This window comes from Dysidea avara, chromosome 10 (genome assembly GCF_963678975.1).
Source record: "Dysidea avara chromosome 10, odDysAvar1.4, whole genome shotgun sequence".
Lineage (NCBI taxonomy): Eukaryota > Metazoa > Porifera > Demospongiae > Dictyoceratida > Dysideidae > Dysidea > Dysidea avara.
The window spans coordinates 8075129-8102605 of NC_089281.1; the positions used below are offsets into that span (position 1 = coordinate 8075129).

Here is a 27477-nt window from a genome sequence, read left to right on the forward strand (position 1 = left end):
CACTGCGCTATTAAAAGGTTGTTGTAATGTGGTTTCAAAGATTCGAATACACCAGTCACTCCTAGTGGGAGAACCAATCACAGCGCTCATATCGCCATGTTTGAATGTTACAGGTAGGATCTGTAGTTTTATTTCGTACGGAACGTGTACATAATTGAAAACGTCGATATCTAGCCACGCCCTACTTAAGGTGTACGGATGCACTATGAACTTTTTGAAATCTTTTATGCACAGGTTGCTGTCAATTTCACTGATAATATTGGTGGTTACTTACTATGGTGACACCCAAGACAACTGTTGGTGCTGTGCTGGGGCCGCAGTCACTCTTTGCAATGGAGGCGGTACTCGTATGATAGTCAACTCGTTCGCACACATATCTGCTCCTAACTTAGTATCCAATCTGTAAGTTAGTGGTGTATTAACATTGCCTATGTGTATTTGTTATTTTCTGTCACTGTAGCCACTATGTGAATACTACAGATGTAATGCTAGAGCCGTATACATTTTTCAATGCTAGTTTGCTAAGTGTCACAATACTGTAAGTGTATGCATGGCAACAAGCATAACAGTAGCTTTGTGTGTGTGTGTGTGTGTGTGTGTGTGTGTGTGTGTGTGTGTGTGTGTGTGTGTGTGTGTGTGTGTGTGTGTGTGTGTGTGTGTGTGTGTGTGTGTGTGTGTGTGTGTGTGTGTGTGTGTGTGTGTGTGTGTGTGTGTGTGTGTGTGTGTGTGTGTGTGTGTGTGTGTGTGTGAGCCATACAGAGTGATTGTGAGGATGAAGCTATCGATTGGGGAATATTATGTTTGTACCTCATAAACTAGTACAACTACTGATCACATGCAAGGACATCATAAAAGTTTAAGTGAGACTGAAAACTTGCTAGTCTACTGTTAAAATTCCACCTCTACAAGTTCCCATGATTGTTATAGGGTCCTCACCACCATCTAAGCATAATAGCTACTTATTCTGACTACATATACCACATACTGGAATTCTTTTAGGGTGATACAACCTAAAATTAAGATTATGAATATAGTATACAATCTGTTTAGCTATATACGATAATCTGATCTCAAATTTCTTTTACTATACTGTAGCTCTATTTCTCACACTCCACTGCACATCATTGCTGATGGGACATTTTCCGGATTATCATCTCTGCAGAATCTGTAAGTTAACATCATGTATATAGCTTTATAATTACCATACAATTATCATTGTTGGAATTGTACAGTAGGTAGCTACTATAAGGTGTGCGGCAATCATGTTAAAAGCTGCTTTGCTTTGTAATTATCCATCATTCTTTCAGCATACACGCATAGAAGCAAGGTGGCAGTTGTATTAAATGGATCTTGAAACTGGTCCAAAACCATGCACTGCCATGGAGAGTACCTCTATTTGTAGCTATTATTTTTGTATTGTAAATGTAAATGGATAGCTACATACCAATACGCTCTTATGTGAATTATATAATATTATTTAATTTTTCACAGGTTATTGCAATCCAATGCACTTGATATCTTCACAGTGGGTAATTTGGAAGGTGTTAACCCCAGTACACTTGAAATTATGTGAGTAACAGTCACTGCTATGAGCACAGTGTAAATCATTACATTGCACAGTAATCTGAGAGATAACCAGATTAGTTATCTAAGTTCCAATCTAATGACATTCTTTTCAAGCATGCCAGATGGAAGTGTGATGTAAGTGTACATAGTAATTTTATTTATGTTTAAATATAAATAATGCTCTAGAAACCTTATGGACAATCCTTTAGTCTGTGATTGCCACTTAAGTTGGATGCTGCAGCTGCCCAGCACTGTGAGTGTGGTAGAAGCAAAGTGTATGGAACCAGCAACATTTCATGGACAATACTTAACATCTCTAACAGCTGCATCACTGAATGCATTGTGCCCAGGTAAGTGTTTGTGTAGTGTAGTGTAGTGTAGTGTAGTGTAGTGTAGTGTAGTGTAGTGTAGTGTAGTGTAGTGTAGTGTAGTGTAGTGTAGTGCCGGTGCACCTGTGCGTACATGTGCATGTATGCATATGCATGGGCTCTCTCTCACACATGCACGCACGCACGAACGCACGCACACACACAGAGTACATACCTTATGCAATGTACCATCTTTTCTATAATTATGATCTTATGACTGTGTGATTTAGACTATATATAGCCAAGTTGAAGATTATTCAAGTAAAACAGTCAGTCCAATAGGGTTCTTCAGTTACACATGTACAGATCTAAACTTGGAGAGCTCTTTGGGGGAGATTCCACTTTGAGCCTTAGTGGGTTTGAAAATGGCATGTATAGGGCTGAAATGATTGCTAACATTTGATTATTCTTTAGTGAAGTTTCCTTTTTTACAGCATAATACTTATCAAACACATTATAGATCGAGTAGCTATATGAATATGTTGTAAAAACCATGCACATTAAAGAGAAAGTGGAATCTCCATCAAAGAGCTCTCCAAATGTAGTAAATAGACAAGCTTCATCAGCATGACTGCACTATTAGAGTAGCTGATTGTCTACAGTACATATCAAGTGGTCTCTATACACACCTTCATTAGAAAAATTTAACAAGTTTTCTGAGTGAATGTAATATTCATTAATTACACAGGTGTATGCTCAACACCTATACACAACTGCCCAGTTGGAACAGTTTGTTCACAAATCAATGATACATTGTACGAGTGTATTTGTCAGTCAGGAGTTGCAGAGAATATCGACTGCATTGACATCAATGAATGTCTACTAGCAGACACATGTGATGCTGACCTGAACTGCATTAATACAAAGGGTAGCTATCTATGCTGTACCCCTATGTCAGTAGTTAATATAACTACTAATCAATGTCAACAATGTCCACAAGGATCAATAGCAAATATCAGTAGTAACCAGTGTCAACAGTGTCCAGACAGATCAATAGTAAATACTACGAACAATGATTGTCAAGAATGCTCGGAGAGATCAATAGCTGATAGGACTAACAATCAATGTCAAGAATGTCCTCTAGGATCAATTGTAAACATCACACTAAATCAATGTCAAGAGTGCCCCCAGGGATCAATAGTTGATAGAAGTGGTACTCAATGTCAAAAATGCCCTCAAGGATCGATTGCCAATACTACAAGAAATAATTGTCAGCAATGTCCGGAAAGATCAGTAGTTGTTGATAATCAATGTCGTGAGTGTTCTCCAGGATCAATAGCAAATATTACTTGTCAAACATGTCCACTAAGATCAATAGTAGTAGATAATCAATGTCAAGAATGCCCAGCAGGATATTTTGCAAACATTACAGACAATCATTGCCAACCATGCCCCCCAGGAACCATAAGTGATGCAGCAACTAACCAGTGTCAAGCTTGTCATCCAAGATCAATAGCAGTCAACAACCAATGTCAACCATGTCAACAGGGATCAATAGTGGTAAACAATCAATGTCAAGTATGCCCACAAGGATCAATAGTAAACACAACCAGCAATAGGTGTCAACAATGTCAACAAGGATCAATAGCAGATGTTATGAATAATCATTGTGAATCATGTCCTCAAGGGTCTATAGTGATCAACAATCAATGTCAAGCATGTCCGCAAGGATCAATAGTAAACACTACCAACAACAGGTGTCAACAATGTCAACAAGGATCAATAGCAGATGTTACAAATAATCGTTGTCAGTTATGCCCTCAAGGGTCTATAGTGGTAAACAATCAATGTCAAGCATGTCCACAAGGATCGATAGTGAACTTAATCAACAATGGCTGTCAACAGTGTCAACAAGGATCAATAGCAAATATTACAAACAATCAATGTGAATCATGTCCTCAAGGATCTATAGTAGAGAACAATCAATGTCAAACATGTCCTGACAATTTGATGGCAAATATTATCACTAACCAATGTGTTGGTTGTCCTATAGGAGAAGAATACGACATTACTACAGCTATGTGTGTTACATGTAGTAGTCAAGGTATGACGTATGACAGTAGTGAACAAGCTTGTCAGTTTTGTCCGAGTCAGACCCAGTTTGATTTATTGACTGATTCCTGTCAACCTTGTCCCTCCTCAACTATTTACAACAGTATTGATCATGTTTGTGTTGAGTGTAGTGGAAACACTGTTCCAAATGATGATCATACCAGCTGTATTCCATGTGGGCATGGAACTGTCTTTAGTGATATGACTGGAACCTGTCAGCCCTGTCCAAACATGACCGAGTATAACTCTACAACAATGACCTGTGTTACTTGTGCTATTAACACACAGTATAACTTTAATACAAGATCTTGTGAGGTGTGCCCTCCAGCTAAATTATATAATGGAGAGTGTGTCCAGTGTGGTCTCAATAATGTTGTGAACACTGTCACTGGAGAGTGTGAACCATGTCCTGAAGGTTTAGAGTTTAATATGACTACTGCAGAATGTGACTGTCCTTGTGCAAATAATTTGATTTGTTTGGAGAATTTCTGTATTTGTCCAATTGGAATGATCAATGATACACAAAGGAATGAGTGTGTTAATGCTTCAGGTATGTATATTTTGTAATTTGCATTCAATAACTAAGTACGTAGTATGGTCTCAGTAGATACAAGTGTCTGTCATCTTTTATTGTTATTAAGTTTATTATCATTGACCTCACAATCCTCACTTGGGCTCTACCAAATTAATCATGTGTCTCATGGACTGTTTTCCCTCTAGTAGTGACCCGGAAGGTCAAAAATAAATAAAATTTTCAGCCGTAACTGACTGTTTTATTAGAGTATAAAATTATATGACTGCTCTATTAGAGTATACTGGTGTAGGTGCTGAAAAGTCCTTCTGAAATATAATGAGGGAACTCCATTTCCCTCCCCTTTCCTGCTACATCTTGATCACTGCTTGCAAAATATTATTTAATTCTGCAGATTCTTACTGTAATGCCACAGTACTGGATGGAGTAGTATGGCCTAGTACTAACAGAAATAAAACAAGGACACACCCCTGTCCTTATAGGACTGGTAAGCTATTCACTAACTTAACACATATTTTAATATACAATATAATAATAGATCAGTTAGAGAATCGAACTAGGACATGCGGTAATGATGGAAACTGGGAGGATGTAAATGACACCATTTGTCCATCTCGTAAGGTTGTTCAATTGTGGGAAAGTGTAAGTAAAGAAATTATCAGTTAACAATGAGACAGAGTGACTATTTTACAGTCTTCAATTCTAACTGCTGACATCAGTGAAAATGACCTAGAGAGGTTCACGGATTTACTGGTGGAGAGTTTTCCAGCCAACCTCACCAGTGGAGATATTCTAGTGATACACAATCTACTGGAAACATCAGTGTCGTTGTTTAGCAATGTCAACAACTCAGAAGTGGCCAATGAAATTGCACATGTAAGCAATAGCCTACAGTTTTACAGTACATATTAAAAATATTTTAAAATAGGACATTGTGATGGTACTAAGTAAGCTGTTTAGCAATGATTCACAAACAGCATGGGGAGACATCAGTAATGTTAGTGGTTTCACTAACAGTACAGTTCTCTATATAGTATCTCACACATTCAGGCACGGACACTGTTAACTACACTGACTGAAACATTAGATTCATTGGGTCGTCAGTTAGTGACATTTGCTGGTGACTCAAATGACAATAGAATACTGGTCAATGCTGAAGGGATTGGTAAGGAATATAAAACTTGGTAAATGTATCAATGCATGCTGTATCTGGCAGTGCTTCAAGTGTTATCAATCTCCATTAACACCACTGAAGATATTATAAACATATCATTGCCGTCGCTGAACAGTCCAGATGGACTAAGCTTCATTGAACTATCCACTGATGTTTTACGTGAAGCGGTCATGAATAATGGTACAATACCACAGCAACATTTGTCATAGATATCAATCTTGCATTTTTTTACAGTTAGTTGTGAGCTGGGAGTGGTATCAACTGCAATAGAAGACCTAGGAAGTTTGCTCCCTCCTGAAGATTCTACGGCACCACCTCCACCAGAATATCGTGAATGGTAAACACCTTACCACATTATTATACTTGTATATAATACTTTACCTTCATACACAGTGGAGTTACTTACAGTGTACCTATTGGTGTACCTGTTGTCAACAGTGTGGTACTGTCAACATTTGTAGCAAGTCCAAACTGTCAAGTCAACACCAGTGTTTTAAAAACACCAGTAATTATTACACTGCAACATGATGTAAGACGTGAAACTTATTATAAATCGTTTTATCTGATACTGGCAATTACCCTAGATACTAGAGTATGGTGATCCACAGTGTGTGTTCCTGGATACGTAAGCTGACAATGTGCAGTTATTGTTTGCAGTTATTTAATTTGTAATTAACTAGTGTAAATTCTGATTGGAGTGGTAGAGGATGCATGGTTGTTCAACGAGGGGCAAACTTCACTGTATGTCAGTGTAACCACTTAACCAGTTTTGCTATTGTAATGAACCCTGAGGGAGCAGAAGTAGTAAGTTGTAGTTGTATATCTATTATAAGGCACAGCTATACAAATTTATTTATTTATAGACACATGAACATGGTCTAAAAATAGCATCAAAGATAGGAATGGGTTTATCAATCATTGCCCTGATAGTTTCAATTCTAATGTTATTCGGCCTCAAGTAAGCACATCAATATTTATAATAACTGCTAGTATGTACTTCATAGGACTGAAGACCGAACATACTTGCAAAGAATACATGGCAACTTTGCCTTAGCATTGTGCTTTGCACAGACTGTATTTTTAGTTGGAGTAGATAGACGGGCAGTTCCTTCACCAGAAGAAGTGTGCACAGTCATCGCCATCTTGTTACACTACCTGTTGCTTGCCACTTGGGCATGGATGTTGGTTGAAGGAGTACACCTCTATATGATGTTGGTGAAGATCTTCTACAACAGAAAAATATTCTATTTTTATGTTACAATTGCTTGGAGTAAGTCTGCGCCGTACACACATGAACGCAATTTTATGACTTTTTCTGTTCAACATAGCTGCTCCTATTGTGGTAGTCGCTATTACATTGGGTTCAAGACTTGAAGATTATGGCACTGAATGCTTGTAAGCAGCTATATCATATTTCACCATTGACCTATTTATGTGAGATGATAAAACACTTTGTAGATGCTGGATTGATTCAGCTCATGGAAGTATCTGGAGTTTCCATGGACCAGTAATAGCAATATTGGTGGTAAGCAATCTTATATAATCTGGTTTGCTTTAGGTAACCATGACACGTGATTACATAGATCAACTTACTTATACTCTGTGGTACCACTGTCATTGCTGCAAGAGCCCAAAGGAAAGTTGATGATGCTGTCAAGTCAGTATAATTACTACAATGAGAATTATTTGAAAAGTTATGTATAGAGCAACATTCCGAGCTGCCTTGATTCTTCTGCCACTACTGGGCATTACATGGGCCCTTGGGTTTCTGGTTGTACTCAACAATGCTATTGGTGTTGCTATAGAATGGCTGTTCTTTTCTTTCAATACATTGCAGGTCAGTTTTGTACACCAGGTTGTACTCATGTACATTAACTGTTTTGTTTCAATAGGGTGTCATCTTCTTTATACTCTATTGCCTCTCCAATAGAGATGTAAGCTCTTTACATCACACTGACTTCTTAACTATATAATTCACCTGTAGCTAAGACTTGCATTTATGAAGAAATTTGGCTGTCGTCAAGTTGCTATTGATATTGAGCGAGACATTCCATGGACAAGACGGCCATCAATGCAAATATCTTCAGCACTGCGATCAGCTCGAAGGTCATCTATCATAGAATCACTGGTGGATTCCTCAAGAAGGTCATCGTTTGGAGACTCATCCAGGAGATCGTCATGGCGAGGGAGTGATAGTTCAGGCTCTAAGAATGATGACTCGTTTTATGCAGTAAGTTGTTAGTTAATTCACTTTGTAGTTTACACATTTGCCCTCATAGATAGCAGCAGGCTATAACCACAGTGCACCTAGACCATCCCTGTTAATATCAAGACTGCATGAAACTCTGGCAGAGGAAGGCTTGGAAGATTTGGGTAATGGTTATATAGCTGTGTTGGAATTGGACATACACCTCCTATCTGCTGTACATGCACAACCTATTATCAATGATGCATCCAGCATAGGGTACAGTGTATATGCTTGCTCCCTCCAACTTTCAAGGTGCAGTTCTTAAAGTGTTATAGCATGTATGCATGGCACAATTTATGCTAGCTTTATTATTGAGGGGTACAGGCCATCAGCTTAACCAGATAGCTACAAAAATAATTTCATAAACAATCGATATACTTTAATAGAACAGTCATTGTGTTTTAAATTGCTATAACACCTATTACATATATTTTAAAATCAACATTTATCAACTCATTTAGACCACTCAGATTCAATAATGATGTTAGAATATCTCATTGTAAAATGTATAGTAGCTAGCTACAAAACTTTTCTGTAGATCCAGGGTGTCTTAAGTGTCCTTATTAAAGACAATACCTTATTTCAGGGGATCTAAATGTGCTATGCAATTAAAATAACATCCACATTTCAATGTATCATTTTGATACTGCGAATATTGTAAGTACCAGGCTAAAGTTAGCAAATCAGAGGCCTTTTTTTGCTAATATAAGTCAAACTTGCAGCAGTAATAATTCAACTTTTTTTGTTTCACATACTTCTTCACCAAATTTAAGTTTTACCTGTTTTTGATACCTGTGAAATTATTTTCCCTTTATTTTTCTGTACCAGAGATGGAGCTTACTGAAGCTGATGAAATTGATGTTGGCATTGATCCAGCAACTGGAGAAGTACTACAAAACCCTTCACCTGACCAACCCCCACAATACACTACTGACATACTCCCTAATGATAATACTACAAATGACAATTGACCACACTTTATATAATAGAGTATATGTACTATAGAATATAAAATTAAATAATGTCATGTTTACTAAAAAGCTAAATTCTAAGTCATGGGTTAGTTAGTGATTGTCACCTTATGTGTTGCCGTGAGCAGTACAGATATCCTCATGAAAATGTGCTCCAAACTTGTCCAAACATCTTGTGATGATTGCAGTCCAGCCCGTCTGGTGGCTATAGAATAAAGTAGTATACTACAATTGGTCTTTAATCTGTCTTCATTTCTGAGTATAGGGCTACACCAATTCTAGTATGGATATCAGGCTGATGTTTTCGTAGAGTATTGGAACTGGCTAATATACCAATGAACTCGTCTCATGTGAAAGCAAACAGCTTCATTTGTACCCAACTACTATGCTGACACACAGGGAGCTTGGAAGTGTTAAGTACATGGGCAAAATTATCATTTTATTCTGAAATTTCTTGTGTAAATGCTTGTTGAAGAAAAATATCTAAAAGAACAATCAACAACTCAAACGGGTAGAACTCAGTTGTGACTGTTCTATTCAGATCTTATCTTTTCTAGTGTAGGTCAATCGCCTAAACAGGGATTTTCCCACAGAGCTATGTTGTAATAACATCATCCATATATTGTTTCACCACCTTTATTCCTTAGATATTTAATATTTTATAACACAGATGTGCTACTATATCATACATGGCTGTTGTATTAGGGTGACTGCTTTATTAGAGTGGGCTAAACACTTATCTTGTTTTCGGTACAAAACAGATTGTACAAGTGCAGCTAGATCATTAAGGGGTGTGACTGCCGCCATCTATTTTAAAACTGACACCTCAATATGATTTCCTTGCATATAGATGATAACGTAAACAAAGGCAGGGCAGACACTTGTCATTGGAACCCCAGAGGTTACTCATGAGTCTAAGATTTGACATTAGATACACTAGGGCCTCCATAAAGGTGCTTTCTCTAACATAAGATATTTTAACCATGATTTTAGAAGGATGCATTTGAGGGACCATTTTATTAGGGGAAACCATACCATTGTACTGTATGATATTACGTGGCAGGTTAGGTAAGTTCTACCAAGGCTACACACAATGTTGTAGTGCACTACAATTAGTGAAACAGCTGCAAGAAATGAAGCAAGGGGTTGGATACACCACTTCAATCCTACATACCTGGCTCCACATCCTTTTCCACTGTCTCCATTGAAATACTCATAGAACAAGATGAGATCCTTCCATGCTGGGTCATCACTATAGAGTGGGCAGTCACCGTGACAAGGTCGTTGACCATTTTTGTCCGGTAAGAAGACATTGACAAGTCGCTGAGATATCTCGTTGGCTGCTTGAAGTAGTGTCATCTTTTTGCCAGACCCAACAGGGCACTCAACAGTGAGATCTTCTCCATAAAAGTAGTGATACCTTTCCAGTGATTCAATGATCAGGTAATTCACTACAGAATACAATTTTATTTCTAAATTTATTTAATGTCTCCCATCACCAGATCATTCTTTGTCACGGCACTTAAATTGCTGCACAAGTCCATTAAATAGGACATTGTGATGTGGAGATGAATGTTAAAGGTAAGTAAGCACTAGTAATAGATATTTACAAAATGAGTGGGTGTTACTATTAGACAGAGTGGTACAAATACAATTACAATTAACAAGGATAAAACTCTTTGAATAATATACAAAATTTGAGTAAATACAGTACCTTGTGCACAAGACCACTATTATGCTCATAATTTACATCCTTGGTATCCTTGCAGATGAAAGTTATGTACTTATGAATGTATTACATAACCACATGACACCTACCACACAACCAGATAGGTCCCCTCCAATTACTGTTCCCTCCAAACAAGTAGGTGTCGCTGTCTCCAGGAACATAACCGACTCGATGTTCATCACTCCCAACTTTCTTTACATAGGGATGATCCTTATGAATCTGTAAATCACACAAATCAGTTAGCTAGCAGCCGCACAACCATTGTACCTTTGAGAGAGAACGTATCCCAAATGGTGACAAGAACTCTTTTTCATCCAGAAGGTAATTAAGTACTCGGATAAGTTTATCTTTTGAAGGAATAGCCAGTAAATGACAATACTCTCCATCATGCAGTGTGTCAACGTAGGAAATCTATAGGAATTAGAGAATACAAGATGAGTATGCTTACTTATAGGCCAAACCTGTTTAGCAAGGTCCTTCCTGTTCTTGAGAAACCAGTTAAGCCTTTTACGAAAACCATCTAACTTGTGAACCACTTTGTCTTCCAACACAAGACAGGCATACAGTGGAATTAGCCCAACCATTGAACGGACTTTCAGTGGCTCTGCACGGCCATTAATCAACAGGTGATCATAATAAAATCCATCTTCTTCATCCCACAACCCTTCTCCACCACCCAGCCGGTTCATGGCATCAACTATAGCCACAAAGTGCTCAAAGAATTTTGATGCCATGTCTTCATAGACAGGATTTTCAAGTGCTAGCTCCAGAGCAATGTCAAGCATCGTGACACAGAAGAATGCCATCCAGGCTGTACCATCAGCCTACAGATAGGTACACAAAATTTGTAAAAACCAAAAAGAAAATTAAGAGAGCTAAATTACAACAAATATATAGTACATGAAGCCAACAACACACCTGTTCTAATTCACCACCTGTTGGTAGAGGTTTTGATCGATCAAAGACTCCTGTACAATGACATTGCTATATTACTGATCAACTTATTAGCCACCTAGCTACCTTACCTATGTTATCCAAGCCAAGAAACCCTCCTGAAAACAAGTTTTTTCCACTAGGATCCTTACGATTTACCCACCTACAATGGAAAATATTTGTGTGTGTGTGTGTGTGTGTGTGTGTGTGTGTGTGTGTGTGTGTGTGTGTGTGTGTGTGTGTGTGTGTGTGTGTGTGTGTGTGTGTGTGTGTGTGTGTGTGTGTGTGTGTGTGTGTGTGTGTGTGTGTGTGTGTGTGTGTGTGTGTGTGTGTGCATTTTTATATGTACATGTATGCACACACAAACACTGAACAGAGGTGGTTACCATGTAAAGTTTAGAATCAGCTTCTGGAAGGCACTTTCTAAGAATTGGTTGTCCCGGTCACCACGAGGTGCTGTCATCTTGTAGACACGCCACACTGCCCATGCATGGACAGGTGGATTGACATCACTGAAACTGAACTCGTAGGCTGGAATTTGACCATTTGGTGCCATGTACCACTCCCGAAGGAATAATATTAACTGGTCCTTGGCAAACTCTGGGTCCACTTTAGCAAAAGGAATCATATGGAAGGCTAAATCCCAAGAGGCATACTAGAAAATGAAATAATAAGACACACACATGCTAACACACACTATAATATTAATACAGAAATACGATTGCAAAGTATGTACATCATTTGATCAGTTAACATCACAAAATCTAGGTTGCATAGTCATGCAGACTTCATACAGAGAATCCATGTTACCTGCCTTACATTACATACTTCATGTGCTATTTATTCTAGTAAAGGTTAACAGGTTGATTTAACAGATTTTCTTTTTGATGAAAAAGGCTCCTTCAAGCACATGAGATAAAAAAATAGCTTGATGCAAGTGCTAGTATATACAGAAATGTTTTTGAACAAAAACTCCTAATGTGATATGTACAGCCAAAGGCATTACAAATAAGCACACAATACCCTCATAAAATTATGTTACGATAACTGAACAACAACTGAACAACAGCGCTGGTACTGATTGAAACAACAGTTTTTACATTATCTGCTACAATTACACACTAGCAAAGAGTCCAAGGCAGGCCTAGGGATACCACTATTTATCACAAGTTGACTGGTGAGACTAGATCAATGTAAATACAAACTCAGAAGGTGAACACTGAACAGGTTTCACTGTAATCAAATACATAAGTGATGGTAAGAGAGACATCCTGTTTCATGCTTGATGACACCACCAGTCAAGCTCAGTGATGTAATAAGTCAGATTTTTAGGATTAGCATGATTATATGGCTTTTGAACAAGTGGAGTGGACGCTACTAATTACTGGCAAAATTATAACAACTGGACAAATAATCCATGAAATTCTTGCTCAAACCCATGAAACAGTAAGTTTTCAAGGGTATACTTACTTCATGAAAGCTACAATAGGAAATTTCATAGTCAAAATTCACGTCAAAGGTAAGTTAAGTTCACAAGTTGCTTGATCTGGTTACCACAGTTCAACAGAGTTCAGTGTTACATTGCATCGTAATTGTCACAAAGCTGCAGGAATATGCTGATGGATGTGTTGATAGGACATAAGTAGATGCCCCAAGCTACATAGCAACCACATGTTAATTCTGCTGAAAGTTATAGCTATTAACCACTAAAAAGGTACTTGTGTGCATGCATGTGTGTGCGTAATGTTAAACTTACCCAAGGGTATTCCCATTTATCTGGCATAGAGATGATGTCACGATTGAAAAGATGCTTCCAATCTTCAGCATTACGACCATGCAATCTTTCTGCAGGTGGTGGCTGAGAAGGATCGCCAGTAAGCCAGGCCTCTACAATGTAGTGGTAAAACTGTTTGCTCCATAACAGGCCAGCATAAGCCTGTCTACCCACGGCATCATGTGCTGGTGTTAGCTTGGTCGGCAGGATTGCTTCATAAAAGTCGTCAGCTTCTTTCAGGCGATCATCAAAGATACGGTTAAACTCAGAACCAAATGGGTCCCCTTGAGGTTTATCTGCATCAGAGGTCAACCTCATACGGACTTCTTTGCTACCACCAGCTGGGACCTTCAAAATGAAGTGTGGAGCAACTTTTGTCCCCTTCTTTTTTGGGCTAATGGCATCTTCTTCTTTGTTGACCACATAGCGATGAAAAGCATCCTTAACATAAGGAGTATAATTGTCATATCCCCATAGTCTCTTAGTGTTTGTTTCATTTTCTGTCCATAGTAATGGAGGCTGTTTTCCATCAGAATCTTTGTCTACAAAGAAATGAGAAATTCCCAATGTCTGGTGGCGACAACGTATGCTACTGTCCGAGGTCTCTGTCATCATCGGTTTCATTGTACAGCCCTCATGCTCACAACCCCACACCCATGTGTTGCGGTACCACAGGGTGGGCAATAGATGGAGAGTAGCCTCTTCAGGTGCACGATTATGTACGGTAATTCTTATCAGTATATCGTCTGGAGCATTCTTAGCATATTCAGCAAATACATCCCAATATCGGCCTCCATCAAAAGCTCCAGTATGTTCCAACTCATATTCTGGTTCCAGGACTGATCGTTTTTGATTTTCCTCAACTAATTTAGCATAAGGGTACTCACTCTGTGGGTATTTGTACAAGGCTTTCATGTACGAGTGGGTTGGGGTAGAATCCAAATAATAATAGCATTCTTTGACGTCTTCACCGTGATTTCCTTCACTGCCTGTAAGCCCAAACAGTCGTTCTTTCAGAATAGGATCATGTCCATTCCACATGGCCAAGGCAAAGCAGAGACGACACTGACGATCACACATTCCCATGATTCCATCCTCTCCCCATCGGTAGGCTCTAGACCGTGCATGATCATGAGGTAAGAAGTCCCAGCTACAAGCATGCCACAGTGAAACAAATGATGCACAGTAAAACTGACAACATACCAAGATCCATCAGCTGAGTAGTCTTCGCGGACAGTGGCCCACTGACGCTCACTGACGTAAGGACCCCACCGCTTCCAATTTTTCTCTCTTGTTTTATCACATTTTAGGCGTTCTGCTTCAGCAGTCCTAGACCTTATCCCTACAATCGTCTGAGCGCGTTTGAACACTCCGCGCGCCTTAGATTTGATTTTCTGCACTGCTTCTTCCGCTGAAGGTATTCCAAACCTTGTCTTTATATCCGTTGAGTCGCTAGCCATTTTTCCCGCCTCTGCACACCGTGTACGTACAACTGCAGTGACTAAGTGACAAGCAAGTTAAAGAGAAAAGAAATATTACGCGGAAGGTGTCTGAGAAGCAATAAGCGCATGCGCACGTGAGTGACGTCAGAGCTACACAATTAACATTTTAACAAAAATAATACTATGTAAGTTTCTTTAGTTTGGCAATAAAAAACCCGTCCATGTTGTGAACATGAGGGTAGATTCGTTTTGTGTTTGCCATTGATGGATGAAACCTTCGTTCACGAAACTTGACAAACCCATCTTCACCCACATCTAGTCCAGTGGGTACAATTTTCACTTTGCGCATTTTCAGAGCGTAATCAATAACACATTCATTCTCTTCTACTAACACAGAACATGTGGAATATATGATGTAACCACCTGAAGAGGAACGTGGATTTACTGAGTCAATTGCACTGAGAATTAGTTCACGTTGTAGATGTGAACACCTCTGGATGTCTTTTTCTGTTTTAGATGCTTTCACAGCTGAATCTTTGGAAATAACACCAGTTCCACTGCAAGGTGCATCTAGCAGCACACGGTCAAAATTCCCAATTACTTTAGGAAAGTTTCGACCATCATAACAACATACAATGGTATTTGTTACTCCCAATCGGTGGAGATTACCGACCAGAGCCTTTTGCCTTTCTTTGTTAATGTCATTAGCAAACAATATTCCCGTGTTCTTCATTAGTGCAGCAATGTATGAAGTCTTTGCTCCTGGAGCTGCACACATATCCAACACACGTTCTTTCTCCTGTGGAGCAAGTGCCATCACAGGCATCATTGACGATGCTCCTTGGAGAATATAATGCCCAGCTAAATATTCTGGTGTGGCCCCAATAGGCACAGAACTATCGTATATCACTAGACCAACTTTAGACCAGGTACCAATTGGGTCAAGATTGACTCCACGACTGATCAAGGCTTGAGCTAAATCTCTTCTCCTTGTCTTAAGACTGTTAGTTCTAATAGTTAGTGGCCTTGGGGCTTCATTGGCATCCAGGAACTCCAATAGCTGAGTAGCAGGTACCAGCTCGATAAACTTTCCAATTAAATAATCACTGTATCCATACTGACTTTTTAGATCGTCTTGGAGCATCTGTAAATATTCACTTCGTGATTTTCCCTCTTCACACAAGCTCTTAAAATTGCTGAGAATGTACAATATCTCATGCACTCTCTGTCCACCCTCGTCAGTTGTTTTTAGCTCCGTATCCACAGGATCTTCTGGTTTATGCTTCTTTTTCTTCCTAGGCTTCGCTGTAGCAATTGCCTCATCTTCTGAATCACTAGTGTGAGCTACTCCAGTAGCTGTAAGTGAAATTTCTTCATCATCTGAATCGCTATCAAACAAACGGGCCTCTTCTCCATCAGAATCAGACAAGTCTAATTTTAATTTCTTTTGTTGTACCTCTACGGAGGGCTCCGTAGCATCTCTAGATCTCTTCTTTTTCACGCCAGCCTTCGTGTGTGGCTTGGTCACTCTTTCTTTCCTGCCTTTAAGTTTCTTGCGTGGTTCTTCAGAGAATGGCGGTGGTTGTTTCCTAGCTTTCCTGCCAGGTCCTCTCTTCCCCAGCTCAGAACGATCTGATTTTCTTCCCATTCTGGAAACACGTGAACTATACGATGCGCTTTAATTGCAATAATAACTTTTCTGTGTTTAATTTTAGAGAAAGAAACCAGTTTTACGGTGGGTCCCACAAATTTCGTCAACAATGGCAAGTCCGACAACGAAGAAGATTTTATCAGAACTATCACGGAAGGACGAAAACAAGGTAAAATGTATCAGTATGGAGAATTTTAAGTTGATAATTTTACCGTTATCGTTACAACTGAAAGACACCACGCTGCCACGTGTTTTTGAGTTTGTTCTAAGAGTGACTGTGTATATGACTATACTTTTGACTATGTAATCTCTTGTATCACGTTGTGATTTTTTTTTACAATTGGTTTAATTTTAGTTATAGTATTTCATCATCTTCATGCATTGTTCAACCCTTTAGGCCCCTATTCGGTGATTATTAGTTTCTCATCCAGCCTTTCTAATTATTATGATGCGGGGGGGAGGGTATTACCATTATGCCATTATTTTATAATATTAACACACTGATGTACAGACCTTGTCCAAATTGTCTTTCTTTCTTACTACAAACATTTCCTTCACCAGCTGATTCTAATTTTCGTGATTGCCAACTGTTTTTCGACAGTCAACTGAAAGCCTGCTTTGATGAAGTCGATAGAGCACGATTGCAACTGGCACTGCAGCAATTTGCTAAGGAAAACAACAGTTCTCCTGGTGATATATAGCGCATTGTAGCGTTCATCAACAAAAATTGTAACAGTTTGGTATCACGTGTTCTTCTGAGCATGCGCAGAGTAAATAATGGCTTACCATGCGGTAGCTTAAGAAGGATGCGGGCGGTGGATGAGAAACTAATAATCACCAAATAGGGGCCTTAGTTCTATAACCATTCATATTAACTCTGTTTGAGAGCACTGCTATACATACCTTGCTTTTGACTATGTAATCTCTTGTGTAGATAGTATCACGTTGTGATTTTTTTAGAAAGTGAATGGTGTCACTAGCTGTCCTTAAACCTTACCAATTGTCTTAATTGGTCTGTTTGAGAAGGCATTTTAAGTATTCACGTTTTGATGCTTGACAATAAACAATTCTACTGTGTAATTATTTCCTGTAATTCATCTATAAAATATTGAGTTCACATTTAAATATATTTCCCATAGAAATGTTTTGAGTGTAAAGCACTGTGTCCCCAATGGGTGTCAGTTACATATGGAATATTTATCTGTCTGGAGTGCTCAGGAAAACACCGAGGTCTCGGAGTTCATCTCAGGTATGAAGGAGAACTGTTCTTTATTAGTATAGTGAAATCTCATTGAATGTAAAGGATGGTGGCCCCAACAATGAGGTGTAACAAGGTTGTATGTACACCTTATGTTTTTGTCAATAATGAGGCTGTGAAGTACACCTAGCTATATTTGGGACAAAACCATATTGATGATGTGGTTGATAAGGCTGCCGCTATGTGATATTTCAGTGTAGCCTGTAATTTATTTGTTGTTATGCAAATGTACTTTATTTTCTTTCTATAGTTTTGTACGGTCAACTACAATGGACAAGTGGAAAGATTCAGAAATTGAGAGGATGAAAGTAAGGTGTCATACAGTGTATTTCATTGCTGTATTCACATATGTAATACACATGTACCCAGGTAGGAGGGAACAGAGCAGCCTGGGAATTCTTCTCTTCACAACCAGACATAACGGAAGGCATGAGCATTAAACAGAAATATCAGACCAAAGCAGCAGCACTTTATCGTGATAAAGTAAAGCTTTCCACGTGTATTCCTATATTGACTGTACATTGTAAATTATGTAGATAGGTGCTTTAGCTGAAGGCAGGCACTGGAGTGCTGCCACATCATCAGCTAAGAACTACAAGCCACCGCCAGCTGATACATCAACAACTACTAGTCAACCTGAGTGAGTATGGTGATATTCTCAGATGGTACATATTTCATTTTGTCCTGGAAGTAGGTCTATGTATTACACTAAAGAAATGGCACAACAAAAAGATGATTTTTTCCAACGCAAGTTGAATGAAAATGCCAATAGACGCGAGTAAGAGATCGTATCAGTAAAGTGTGGCTAATATAAATGTTACTTGAAGTCTTCCAACCTCTTGCTGCCCTTTATGTTTTGTCTCGTGCATGTATACCAACTTTCCTCAGTGCATGCACACACATGTATGCAGTTATTACATGTGTGTGTGTGTGTGTGTGTCATCTGATTTACTCTTACTTCAGTGATGTCCCTCCAAGTCAAGGTGGGAAATACGCAGGATTTGGGTCCACTGTTCAACAGGATACCAGCCAAAGCTCTTGTAAGTTTCTGCCCTCCGTCTTGTTGAAGAGACTACACGTTTTGTTTTCTAGCTGAATTCCTTAATGACCCATGGTCATCTCTATCATATGTAAGTGATTTTTAGTTTACTATTTCCATAGTATTTCATTGTATTTTTGGTGTTAGGGATGGAGTTCTTTTTCAAGTGCTGCCAGTTCATGGGCTACCCAAGCACAACAAAAGGTAGAAGTTTCCTTATTCAAAAAACTATAAACATTTATCATCTACATACGTACTTAGGCTCAAGAACTTGGTACTACATTAAATGAAAATGTGATTAAACCATCAGCAGAACAAGCTTCACGACTTGGTACAGTCATTCAGCAAAATGTTGTCGAACCAACCAAGACTAAAGTACAAGATGGAACGTTGTGGACAGACATGAGCAAGGGGGCATCTTCTTTTGCCAGCACAGTGAGTAAATGATATAGTGTGTAGAGAAATTGTTAGAGGGTAAATTTGGCGTGCTTTAAAATTTGCTTTCCCAATTAAATTTATAAATGCTATAGATTTATTAAGTTTTGTGATGTGAGCATGTGGGTACTGAGTTTGTTTGTATCATTTCAGGTTGCCACTGTTGGGGAGACAAAGTGGAGAGATTTGCAGTCATATTGGACTGACACAGGGAATACAGAAAATGGACAGAATACTGACAACAATCAGGATAATGAATGGTCAAAATGGCCATCAGATAGTGAAGATAATGAGAACACAACAGAAAATGGTTGGGATGATGATGAATGGAACAGCACTGAATGGACTACCACCAAGGCTCCACAATCAAATCAAACATCTAAACCAAAAGCCCCAGCCTCATCTAACAATGGATGGGACAATGTAGATATGGACCAGTGGGATAATGCTGACTGGACTCCCTCGAAACAAAGAACAAAAGGCGATTGATTGAAATAAAATGGCCATTGCTGATGTAGCAGTAAAAATCTTTACACCGCTCTATTGTTCTCTATAAAGAGACTAATCCACCAATTTGTATTGCAAATAATATATTTATTAAAAAAAAAAGGACTACATACATATTTACAGATGCTTACTGATACCAGAGCAGGGGGTTTGTGACTATCTCTCTTGTGTGTGTGTGCCATAATATACACAAATGATTTATGCACAGTTATCCTGTAGGAGTTACTGTGAATAATCCTGTCTGTAGACTGCTCAAAGACATGGCTGCTTTACTATCATCCTCTCTAGCCACTGTAATCTATTGTAAGAATGATCTACGTATGCATAACATGGTATATGCATATACTTACCTTACTACTAGAAATACCTGCAATGGTGACCCTACAAGTAAAGACTCCACATATGCATCGATTCTGTTTTATAACGTACGCACTTACCTGTGTGTGTCTTGTGTTGTGGTGTTCTTGAGTACCACACGTGTGCCAACTGTTAAAGGGTTGTTATTAATCAGTAGCTTGTCACCTTGGACTACAATTGTGTTCTCTGCTTCATACTGCTGTTGTAGTTCAGTCACTTTTGATATCCATGACTGCAGCAGGGCAAGAAAAATTGATAAAGCTCAATTGTGTTACATTAGTGTAACATACATCCCATATGCATGTATGTACACTTGATTTACACATACTTTTCTTATCATCTTGACGTCTTCTAAAATATCGATTTCTCTGAGCATGTATACAATATATGGACGTACTGAAGGTTAAAGAAAGAAACCAATTGCTGTGCCACACACAAACACATACAAACTAATGTATGTATGTATATATACTAGCAAGGATATCTGAAACACTTGAAGGCTTCTTTCTCTTTTCTGGTTGTGAAAATTCCAGTCTTCTTCGTTTTCTGTGTGTAGAACCCCATCCTTCAACTATGGTATGAAGTTTACGTGTTTATCGATAAAGGGGTAATAAAAAAGTTCATACCTTCACTTAATTCATTTGCCACCATTTCTTCTTGGGACTGAGAAATTTTCTCTTTTATTTCTTGTTCAATCTTTTGACGTATAGTTCTCTGTTCCTCTTCTTGCTGTTTCTCAGCTGTTTGTAACTCTTCATCAAAACATGCTTGAATGTATTCCAACTAATTAAGTCAGGTTTGTCATCAAACAAACCTTATATGTGGAAACACTCACCTTGCTCCTGTATTTCATTTCTGTAAAAAGGAAAAAATGTACAAAAAACAGCGAACTTTTAATTTACTAAACTTTGAATCAAGGACTCTAATAATAAGGACAAATGATTTTGGGTCTGGCTGTATATATTTTAATGCACTAGAAATTTGTTGGTTATACAGTGCGTATATTGTTATCAAGAGGTTTCACTGCATTAGGAAGCTTAGCAGCTGGGATTCCACTTTAAATGGGTGAAGATTAAAGTTTGGAAATTTGCAAGAGCTTTCCTACTTGTCCCATTTGTCTAACTAACTAACCTGCTAGCTTTTCACGTTGGTCAAGCACCTTCTCAAGTTCTTGTAACTGTTGTAAGTATTCTTGTGAGCTACCTGTTCAGTGACAAAAGGGGAGAAGGTGTAATTGTCTTTTCTACTTAGTTTCCAGATACACTACAATTCATGATACAGATTTACTTACTGTCTTTGACTGCATCTAATCTTCTGTCAATATCAGTCATCTTTTCATGATATAGACTACACATTGAAAAATGACAAATAAATTAGAGACTCTCACATATTATAATCACACAGTTCATTAGATTGTTTGATCTGGAAATGCTCGTGAGGATTTTCCAAGCTAGTCAAAATCTCAAAAGTTTTATTTGTTCCTGTTGAAATGGTGGGGAATGAAAACTTGTTTCACTGAATAGTTTGATTTATGAAAGTTTGTTCTCATGAACTTATGATATATACCAAGTGTAGGTGATAATTAGATAATTGATAACACATATGATCAACCTTCTCTGGCCATGTGTGAGTACTAAATAATCCATATAACTGATTTTCAAATATCACATACCAAACACAGCTATGTATGTCAATATGTCAATACACCTGATATATGATGTATTGATATAGTAAAAATTATATTGATTGATGCCTGTACCGTTCTTTTACATGTTGTGATATATCATCCCAGGGCCCCAGCCTTACACTGTATTCCTTATAGCTTACCAGTTCTTTAGTTCCATGAAGTACTTCTCAAGGGTTGTTACATCTTCAACACAACAAGACTTCCTCTTCTCATCAATTTCTTCATCATCTACAACAATACGGCAAATAGAGTATAGCGAAACCTGTCTATTCTGGTCATCATATGGACAAAATTCTCATTAAGGAGGTGGCTGCATTAACTGGTCACTTTGCACACAGTTGGCACATACGGGGATTTTATAATGGCCAGTTTAGACAGGTGATCTCTTTATGCAGTGACCTGATTAGACAGGTTTTACTATAATAACTTTTACGCCACAAAATTATATTACAACTTCCACAGAGATTGCATGGTTCCTTCAAGAGACTACAACTCGGCTTCTGATGAATATGGTGATTTGAAACTTACATAGAACAAAAGTTGGAAGAATGTTATTTGGGCATCATGTTGGTTTTAGCTATAAAATAACTGTTTTGGGCTTACTTGAGAAAATTCAGTGAGCAACAATGAACTGTTGTATGCTGACGTTGATATAAATGTTGTGGAGTAAACTTGTGCTCCAATAGTATGAGTATATTTTCTGCCCCGTTGAACTACTGTACCATCAGGTGTTACCACTCTATATAGCACCTGTATAAGCTTCTACTGTCTATTGAGTGTCTAAGAAGTAAAATTTAACTTATGTCACAATGTATTTCCAGTACCTTTATCACATTATTGGGGATTCTCTATAATTATCACACTTCTACTAAAAAACTTTGAACAGGCAGACTAGACAACAGCACAATTATATTAAACTCTGTTTTAAAGTTTGAAGAAGAGGGCATACGAGGTCCACAAGTTGGTTGTCCCTACCTCGGTCCCTACAATAACCTCACCGATAACTCACATTCTGATTCATGAGAGAAGGTCGAATCGTCGTTTTCACTATTAACAGAATCGTTCTTCATTTCTTCTTCCCCAGATGGGGATCCGTTGTCTTCCTGTTTCCTTGGCATTCGTTGTGGTGGGCATTAATAAGAACGCCAATTATTCGCGGGGATTTTAAATTTGGTTTCTTTAATCTTTCACTTCTGCTGAGGATATTATTGGTGATATGCCGCCTAAACGTGGTCCTAAGGCGTACAAGCTCGCCAAGCCACTGCCCCCAGGCGAGATCATGACAGACATGCTGAAGAAGCAGTGGGTGCTGGGCGCCCCTGTGGGGCAAGGCGGGTTTGGCCTGATCTATTTAGCAGGTGTTGTATAGATACAAACTAAATATTCAGTTATATCTGTTGTGCTAGCTCCTGAAAGCGAGAAACATGCTGATGATAAGAATGCAGATTATGTCATCAAATTGGTGGGCATTTTTCCTTTCCATAAAAAAAAACAACTATTGTTTATAGGAGCCACATGAGAATGGCCCCCTCTTTACTGAGTTGGCTTTCTACCACCGTGTAGCAAAGAAAGAAAAAAGTAAATATAATTGAATACAATTTGTATGTTTATTAATTCCGACAACAGTGGATGAATGGAGGAAAACTCACACAGTCTCTTATTTGGGTATTCCAGTGTATATTGGATCAGGCAGCCATACTAACTCTGGTGTGCAATATCGGTTCATGGTCATGCAGAGGTTTGGTACAGACTTAGAGAAGATTTTTAATGATTGTGGCCGTTGTTTTGGTCTACCTACTGTCTGCTTCTTAGCTTTACGTGTGGTAAGTGTGTGCGTGCATTTGTGTGTATGCAGATGAGGAGTGATATTGCCAAATGTCAATCATGACACCTGGTGTTGATACCAATGCTTTTTCACCAGACATTTGAACTTAGCTAGGAAAACAATGCATTATGCTGGGTGGCTTACAAAAGGCTTGTATGGGTTCTGGGAGACTGGTATGCATACAGCATGGATAGAACTATCATGAGGTGGGTGAAGGCATGATACCACAACCTCCTCTGGTGTTTGTTTGTTCTATGTAAATTAGTGTCCTTATGCAGTTGGAGTCACTGGAATACCTGCATAGTCAAGGTTATGTGCATGCCGATGTTAAGGCTTCCAATTTGCTGACTGGTCACAAGAACAAACATGAGGTGATGCTTGTGTAGGAAGTGTGGCTGATGGGTGTAGCTGTCTTTACAGGTTTATTTAGTTGACTATGGATTAGCAACACATTATACCCTTGGTGGGAAGCACCGTGCTTATAAAGAGGACCCACGTAAGGCACACGATGGTACCATTGAATTTACCAGTCGGGATGCACACAAGGGAGTAGGCAAGTGGATTCCACAGATTTTATTGTGTTTCACTGTACTACCCTTTAACAGCTCCATCGAGGAGAAGTGACTTAGAAATACTGGGCTATTGCTTGTTGCAGTGGGCTAGTGGCAGATTGCCCTGGGAAGGAAACTTATCTAACAAACCAGCTGTAGCTAGTCAGAAAGAAAAGTTGAGTGATTTGCAGTATCTACAAACTTACTTGATACATACACACAGGTATATGAAGGAGCCATCTTCGTTGATGAAGGCATGCTTCTCAACTGGACCTTCCCCTAAATGTCTTAGTGCCTATTTAGATAATGTCAGTGCTTTAGATTATGATGAGACACCAAACTATAGTAATCTCAAACGTTTGTTTGTAAAAGAGCTTTCTTCGCTGGGATGTGACGACAGACCCGATGTGCTTGACTGGATATCAACAAAACCTAAAGCTGCTAAGAAGGTACAGGTGGAATGTATTGCTGTAAAGGCTGTGTAGAAGTCTTTGTTTCAGCGTTCAATAGTGGATGACACTGACATTGACAAACAACCAGCCAGAAAAAGAAAAACACCATCTCCTGCGGTTTCACCTGCACGTCCAGCTGTGGGAAGCTCATCTTCATCACCACCCACACGTCTTGTTAAAAAGACTGCTCGACCTGTGAAAAAGAAGAAAGTACTTTCATCTATTGCTGATGACATAGACAGCAATGAACAGCCTGTTCCATCTTCTCCACCGAAACCCGTAGTTAAGACATCCAAGCCTGCAAAAAAGAAAGCAGCTACGTCTCCTGATTCCCAATTATTACGAAGGTCTCCACGTCAACAGAAGCCTAATGCTCGAGAAATACTTGCTGCCAAGATGAAAATTGGGGCAAGCATAATTCCTGGAGCAGTAACTGTAGTACCGGTAAGTTGAAACCTTTTGTGCACATTTATTAATTAAACTACTTACAACCCCCCAGCGTACGAAGGCCAAGCCCAAAAGCAAAAATGAAATGGTTTAACTATAATTATAATATATTTCGTATATCTTGTACATGATAATATAATGTAATTTTTGGTGTCTTAAACACCCAAATTAATGTCAACATTACTGGACACCTAATGGGGCTGTGTTTTCATTGATCATCATGTGTGTGGGTGGTACCTCGAGTTCCTTATTTATTTTAGCATGCATGTACTGATGAAGGAGCAGTTTTAGTTCAGTGTTCTGTTGTTTTAACTGGCCTGCCTCCTGAATAAGACCTCTCCGAGATTCCAGAACAGAGTGGTACTTTTCCAAGCCCATGAGTAAAGCATCGGCAACTTTTTCATGGTCATCTTGAAGTGCACATTTGCTCATATCCTCCCAGAATTTTCCATCCAGTAGTTTAGCATTCTTTTGTGTGGAATAAGCCCTAGAAGTTGCAGCAGCTGAGACTGGCTTTGAAAGGTTCTTACGCTGCTCAGCAAATTGTCGCAGAGCTTGTGCAACATGATTAGGATGGACAAGGGATATCCCCCCATTTGTAACATCATCAGTTCTGTCTGAATCCTCCTCATCTGCCTTTGGCTCCTAAAACAGAAATCCCATAAATGGGCCATAATATCAGCACCAATATACAATACACAGGCATTGCCTTTATATCCTTAACAAATAATAATACCCAATATACAATGCTTACATACCTGTAGGCAGCAATATTCCACTAGCTTGTGAATATCTTCTTCCGTGTCTATCAGTAGTGCCTTAAAAATGGAGTCCAACTTCATCAGTAGCTGTTCATCCTCATCTAGAGGGGCCAACAGACGGAGCAATTTCTCTTCAATCAGAAAGCCTGATTCTTGGCAGACAAGTTTAAGCGCACGTTGTATCAGACTTGGTGAAAATTTCCCTTCAACCACAGTGGTGTTACTGTCACCTTCACTAGATAAAATACTGGCTACGTACTGGAGGGCTTGGCTCACAGATTCATTGCCATCCTGCACTGTTGTAGCTTGCTGGGCCATGGGACTTTCAGGAAACTCCTGTAACTCACAATCTAGCCCAAGTTGTTGTTGGTAGATACATTTCTCTCCTTGTTGTACAACTGAGGCTAACTCCTGGACAGTTTCTTCAGCCATCTCCCAAATCTCTTCAAATTTTTTGGCATCAGCAGCTTGAAATAGCTTGTACTTCTTTTGAAGGTCAGCAAATTGTTGGCTGTTCTTTCTGTACTCTTCTGTAATGGCCACACTTTCAACTTGATATTGTTCTTCCTGTTTTGATAATTTCTTTCTGAGGTTGGTCAAAACATCTTGCAGCTTTGTGATCTTCCGTTTCTGTTGACTGATTGTTATCATGTTTTCTTCATCTCTCTTTTTCAAGACATGAAAGTTGTATTCTAGTTTCTCAGCATTCAGTTGAAAGGTTGCCTTCATTTGCTCAATCTGTTGTTGCAGTGCCTGAATTTCTTTCTCAAATTTCATCATTATCTTTTTATACTCCTCAGCATTTTGTTGGCGTAAGTGTTGCAATTGTTGTTCGTGATCATCAATTCGTCTTTCTCGTTCTTTCAAATATTCCACTTCTACTTGTTTTCTTTTTTCCATTTCTTTGTCCCAAGTGCTGATGTGCTGTCGCAGTAATGCTGCACGCTCAGCCACAAATGCTTTCTCAATCTCTTCCAATTCTTCACGATACCCTCTCATGATTGTCTTCACTTGATCTTCCATTCTTTCTAATATTAAATCCACATCTTCTGCCTGCTTCTTAAGGTCTCTCACATACTGGTCATCTTTGCTTTTCAATTCTTGTTGGAAGTCATTAATAAGCTTGTCCTTTTCATCTCTCATAGCATCACAAGCTGTCTTTTGCTCTGCTAACTTCTCTTGCAAATCTTGTGGGATCATTTTAGTAAGTGCCGGTTCCCATCGGCGCATAATCTCTTCAAATCGTTCCACACTGGCATTAGCTTCTGCCTCAAGCTTTTCAAAACGTGTTTTCTTTGTTTCATCTTCATCTAGTCTTCTCTGTACCTCCTTTGCATCTCCTGCTACTAAAACATTGGTGACTAATTGGGTGCCATCAGATGTTAGCTTTTCAAGTCTTTGTGTGCTTTCTTCCACTTGTTTCTTACTCCTTCTGTCTTTGTCCACTTCCTTTTCATCGTCTTCTTCTGTGCGAGGTTGTTCACCTAAGGCCTCTCTCCTAGCGACTTCAATTCGAGTCTTAATCCTATCTCTTCGTATTTGTATCCTCTCGTCTCGACTGTCTGATTCAGAGGTCGCTTGTTCGCCTTCTTTAGTAGCAGGACGGCTCATTACTCTTCAAATAGAACGTACAATGTCCATTAGATAGGAGTGGGTTGTGTGTTGCGCTGGTGCTATGGCAACAAGCTCTAATTAATGCCCACCAGTACTTGTATTTT

The 27477-nt window shown here is 38.9% G+C and overlaps 7 protein-coding genes across 11 annotated transcripts; 3 read left to right on the forward strand and 4 right to left on the reverse strand.

Moving 5' to 3' along the window:
* On the forward strand, window positions 1-8996 carry LOC136268332 (cadherin EGF LAG seven-pass G-type receptor 3-like). Its single transcript, XM_066063634.1, has 28 exons — window positions 1-113; window positions 235-402; window positions 461-538; window positions 1096-1167; window positions 1492-1569; window positions 1621-1701; window positions 1753-1916; window positions 2623-4536; window positions 4913-5005; window positions 5057-5160; window positions 5212-5394; window positions 5447-5515; window positions 5569-5683; window positions 5735-5872; window positions 5927-6029; window positions 6086-6221; window positions 6277-6317; window positions 6373-6496; window positions 6556-6650; window positions 6697-6962; window positions 7021-7087; window positions 7151-7217; window positions 7276-7349; window positions 7397-7529; window positions 7585-7626; window positions 7677-7922; window positions 7972-8065; window positions 8769-8996. Exons 1-28 carry the CDS (start codon window positions 97-99, stop codon window positions 8909-8911), a joined length of 4905 nt encoding a protein of 1634 aa, XP_065919706.1. The 5' UTR covers window positions 1-96; the 3' UTR covers window positions 8912-8996.
* On the reverse strand, window positions 8871-14933 carry LOC136268335 (uncharacterized). 2 transcript variants are annotated; one of them, XM_066063636.1, is made up of 10 exons: window positions 14551-14933; window positions 13330-14497; window positions 11960-12228; window positions 11666-11736; window positions 11559-11608; window positions 11102-11464; window positions 10908-11051; window positions 10730-10859; window positions 10086-10362; window positions 8871-9116 (listed from the first exon to the last, which is right to left on the reverse strand). In XM_066063636.1, exons 1-10 carry the CDS (start codon window positions 14805-14807, stop codon window positions 9020-9022), a joined length of 2826 nt encoding a protein of 941 aa, XP_065919708.1. In that variant the 5' UTR covers window positions 14808-14933; the 3' UTR covers window positions 8871-9019. The 2 variants fall into 2 exon arrangements, with proteins under 2 accessions (XP_065919708.1, XP_065919709.1); XM_066063637.1 differs by lacking the exons at window positions 8871-9116; window positions 10086-10362 and adding an exon at window positions 10425-10673.
* LOC136268351 (probable 28S rRNA (cytosine-C(5))-methyltransferase) lies at window positions 14934-16481 on the reverse strand. Its single transcript, XM_066063671.1, has one exon. The coding sequence runs from the start codon at window positions 16435-16437 to the stop codon at window positions 14971-14973; it is 1467 nt and encodes a 488-aa protein (XP_065919743.1). The 5' UTR covers window positions 16438-16481; the 3' UTR covers window positions 14934-14970.
* On the forward strand, window positions 16452-19813 carry LOC136268358 (ADP-ribosylation factor GTPase-activating protein 1-like). 2 transcript variants are annotated; one of them, XM_066063679.1, is made up of 11 exons: window positions 16452-16609; window positions 17580-17689; window positions 17949-18006; window positions 18068-18181; window positions 18235-18338; window positions 18390-18476; window positions 18662-18738; window positions 18791-18828; window positions 18885-18941; window positions 18999-19172; window positions 19326-19813. In XM_066063679.1, exons 1-11 carry the CDS (start codon window positions 16550-16552, stop codon window positions 19659-19661), a joined length of 1215 nt encoding a protein of 404 aa, XP_065919751.1. In that variant the 5' UTR covers window positions 16452-16549; the 3' UTR covers window positions 19662-19813. The 2 variants fall into 2 exon arrangements, with proteins under 2 accessions (XP_065919751.1, XP_065919752.1); XM_066063680.1 differs by having other exon boundaries at window positions 18393-18476.
* On the reverse strand, window positions 19746-22968 carry LOC136268364 (breast cancer metastasis-suppressor 1-like protein). 2 transcript variants are annotated; one of them, XM_066063688.1, is made up of 11 exons: window positions 22733-22968; window positions 21864-21951; window positions 21328-21383; window positions 21168-21239; window positions 20872-20891; window positions 20663-20819; window positions 20521-20601; window positions 20365-20429; window positions 20117-20268; window positions 20030-20060; window positions 19746-19977 (listed from the first exon to the last, which is right to left on the reverse strand). In XM_066063688.1, the coding sequence occupies exons 1-11, from the start codon at window positions 22839-22841 to the stop codon at window positions 19888-19890; spliced, it is 921 nt and encodes a 306-aa protein (XP_065919760.1). In that variant the 5' UTR covers window positions 22842-22968; the 3' UTR covers window positions 19746-19887. The 2 variants fall into 2 exon arrangements, with proteins under 2 accessions (XP_065919760.1, XP_065919759.1); XM_066063687.1 differs by having other exon boundaries at window positions 20521-20607; window positions 22733-22957.
* LOC136268346 (serine/threonine-protein kinase VRK1-like) lies at window positions 22844-25176 on the forward strand. 2 transcript variants are annotated; one of them, XM_066063653.1, is made up of 10 exons: window positions 22844-23081; window positions 23130-23185; window positions 23232-23301; window positions 23350-23546; window positions 23827-23919; window positions 23969-24101; window positions 24154-24274; window positions 24323-24548; window positions 24600-24995; window positions 25051-25176. In XM_066063653.1, the coding sequence occupies exons 1-10, from the start codon at window positions 22940-22942 to the stop codon at window positions 25090-25092; spliced, it is 1476 nt and encodes a 491-aa protein (XP_065919725.1). In that variant the 5' UTR covers window positions 22844-22939; the 3' UTR covers window positions 25093-25176. The 2 variants fall into 2 exon arrangements, with proteins under 2 accessions (XP_065919725.1, XP_065919724.1); XM_066063652.1 differs by having other exon boundaries at window positions 24154-24548.
* LOC136268337 (dynein regulatory complex protein 1-like) lies at window positions 25084-27461 on the reverse strand. The gene is made up of 2 exons (XM_066063639.1): window positions 25757-27461; window positions 25084-25643 (listed from the first exon to the last, which is right to left on the reverse strand). Exons 1-2 carry the CDS (start codon window positions 27368-27370, stop codon window positions 25179-25181), a joined length of 2079 nt encoding a protein of 692 aa, XP_065919711.1. The 5' UTR covers window positions 27371-27461; the 3' UTR covers window positions 25084-25178.
* Window positions 27462-27477: the final 16 nt, after the last annotated feature.

Excerpts from the sequence above, each read along its gene's own strand:
- LOC136268332 (XM_066063634.1), top strand. Across the intron at positions 6,318-6,372 it reads CAGTGTGTGTTCCTGGATAC|TGTAAATTCTGATTGGAGTG; the intron begins GTAAGCTGACAA and ends GTAATTAACTAG. Across the intron at positions 7,218-7,275 it reads CAGTAATAGCAATATTGGTG|ATCAACTTACTTATACTCTG; the intron begins GTAAGCAATCTT and ends GTGATTACATAG.
- LOC136268335 (XM_066063636.1), bottom strand. The coding sequence starts at position 14,807 with ATGGCTAGCGACTCAACGGATATAAAGACAAGGTTTGGAATACCTTCA. Across the intron at positions 11,052-11,101 it reads GGAAGGACCTTGCTAAACAG|ATTTCCTACGTTGACACACT; the intron begins GTTTGGCCTATA and ends TAATTCCTATAG. Across the intron at positions 10,363-10,729 it reads GGGACCTATCTGGTTGTGTG|TGAATTACCTGATCATTGAA; the intron begins GTAGGTGTCATG and ends TGTATTCTGTAG.
- LOC136268351 (XM_066063671.1), bottom strand. The coding sequence starts at position 16,437 with ATGGGAAGAAAATCAGATCGTTCTGAGCTGGGGAAGAGAGGACCTGGC.
- LOC136268358 (XM_066063679.1), top strand. The coding sequence starts at position 16,550 with ATGGCAAGTCCGACAACGAAGAAGATTTTATCAGAACTATCACGGAAG. Across the intron at positions 18,007-18,067 it reads CAGAAATTGAGAGGATGAAA|GTAGGAGGGAACAGAGCAGC; the intron begins GTAAGGTGTCAT and ends ACATGTACCCAG. Across the intron at positions 18,829-18,884 it reads CATGGTCATCTCTATCATAT|GGATGGAGTTCTTTTTCAAG; the intron begins GTAAGTGATTTT and ends TTTTGGTGTTAG.
- LOC136268364 (XM_066063687.1), bottom strand. The coding sequence starts at position 22,841 with ATGCCAAGGAAACAGGAAGACAACGGATCCCCATCTGGGGAAGAAGAA. Across the intron at positions 21,384-21,863 it reads TTCATGGAACTAAAGAACTG|TCTATATCATGAAAAGATGA; the intron begins GTAAGCTATAAG and ends TTCAATGTGTAG. Across the intron at positions 19,978-20,029 it reads CAGGTATTTCTAGTAGTAAG|ATTACAGTGGCTAGAGAGGA; the intron begins GTAAGTATATGC and ends TTCTTACAATAG.
- LOC136268346 (XM_066063652.1), top strand. The coding sequence starts at position 22,940 with ATGCCGCCTAAACGTGGTCCTAAGGCGTACAAGCTCGCCAAGCCACTG. Across the intron at positions 23,920-23,968 it reads GTCACAAGAACAAACATGAG|GTTTATTTAGTTGACTATGG; the intron begins GTGATGCTTGTG and ends CTGTCTTTACAG. Across the intron at positions 24,549-24,599 it reads AACCTAAAGCTGCTAAGAAG|CGTTCAATAGTGGATGACAC; the intron begins GTACAGGTGGAA and ends TCTTTGTTTCAG.
- LOC136268337 (XM_066063639.1), bottom strand. The coding sequence starts at position 27,370 with ATGAGCCGTCCTGCTACTAAAGAAGGCGAACAAGCGACCTCTGAATCA. Across the intron at positions 25,644-25,756 it reads TGGAATATTGCTGCCTACAG|GAGCCAAAGGCAGATGAGGA; the intron begins GTATGTAAGCAT and ends TTTCTGTTTTAG.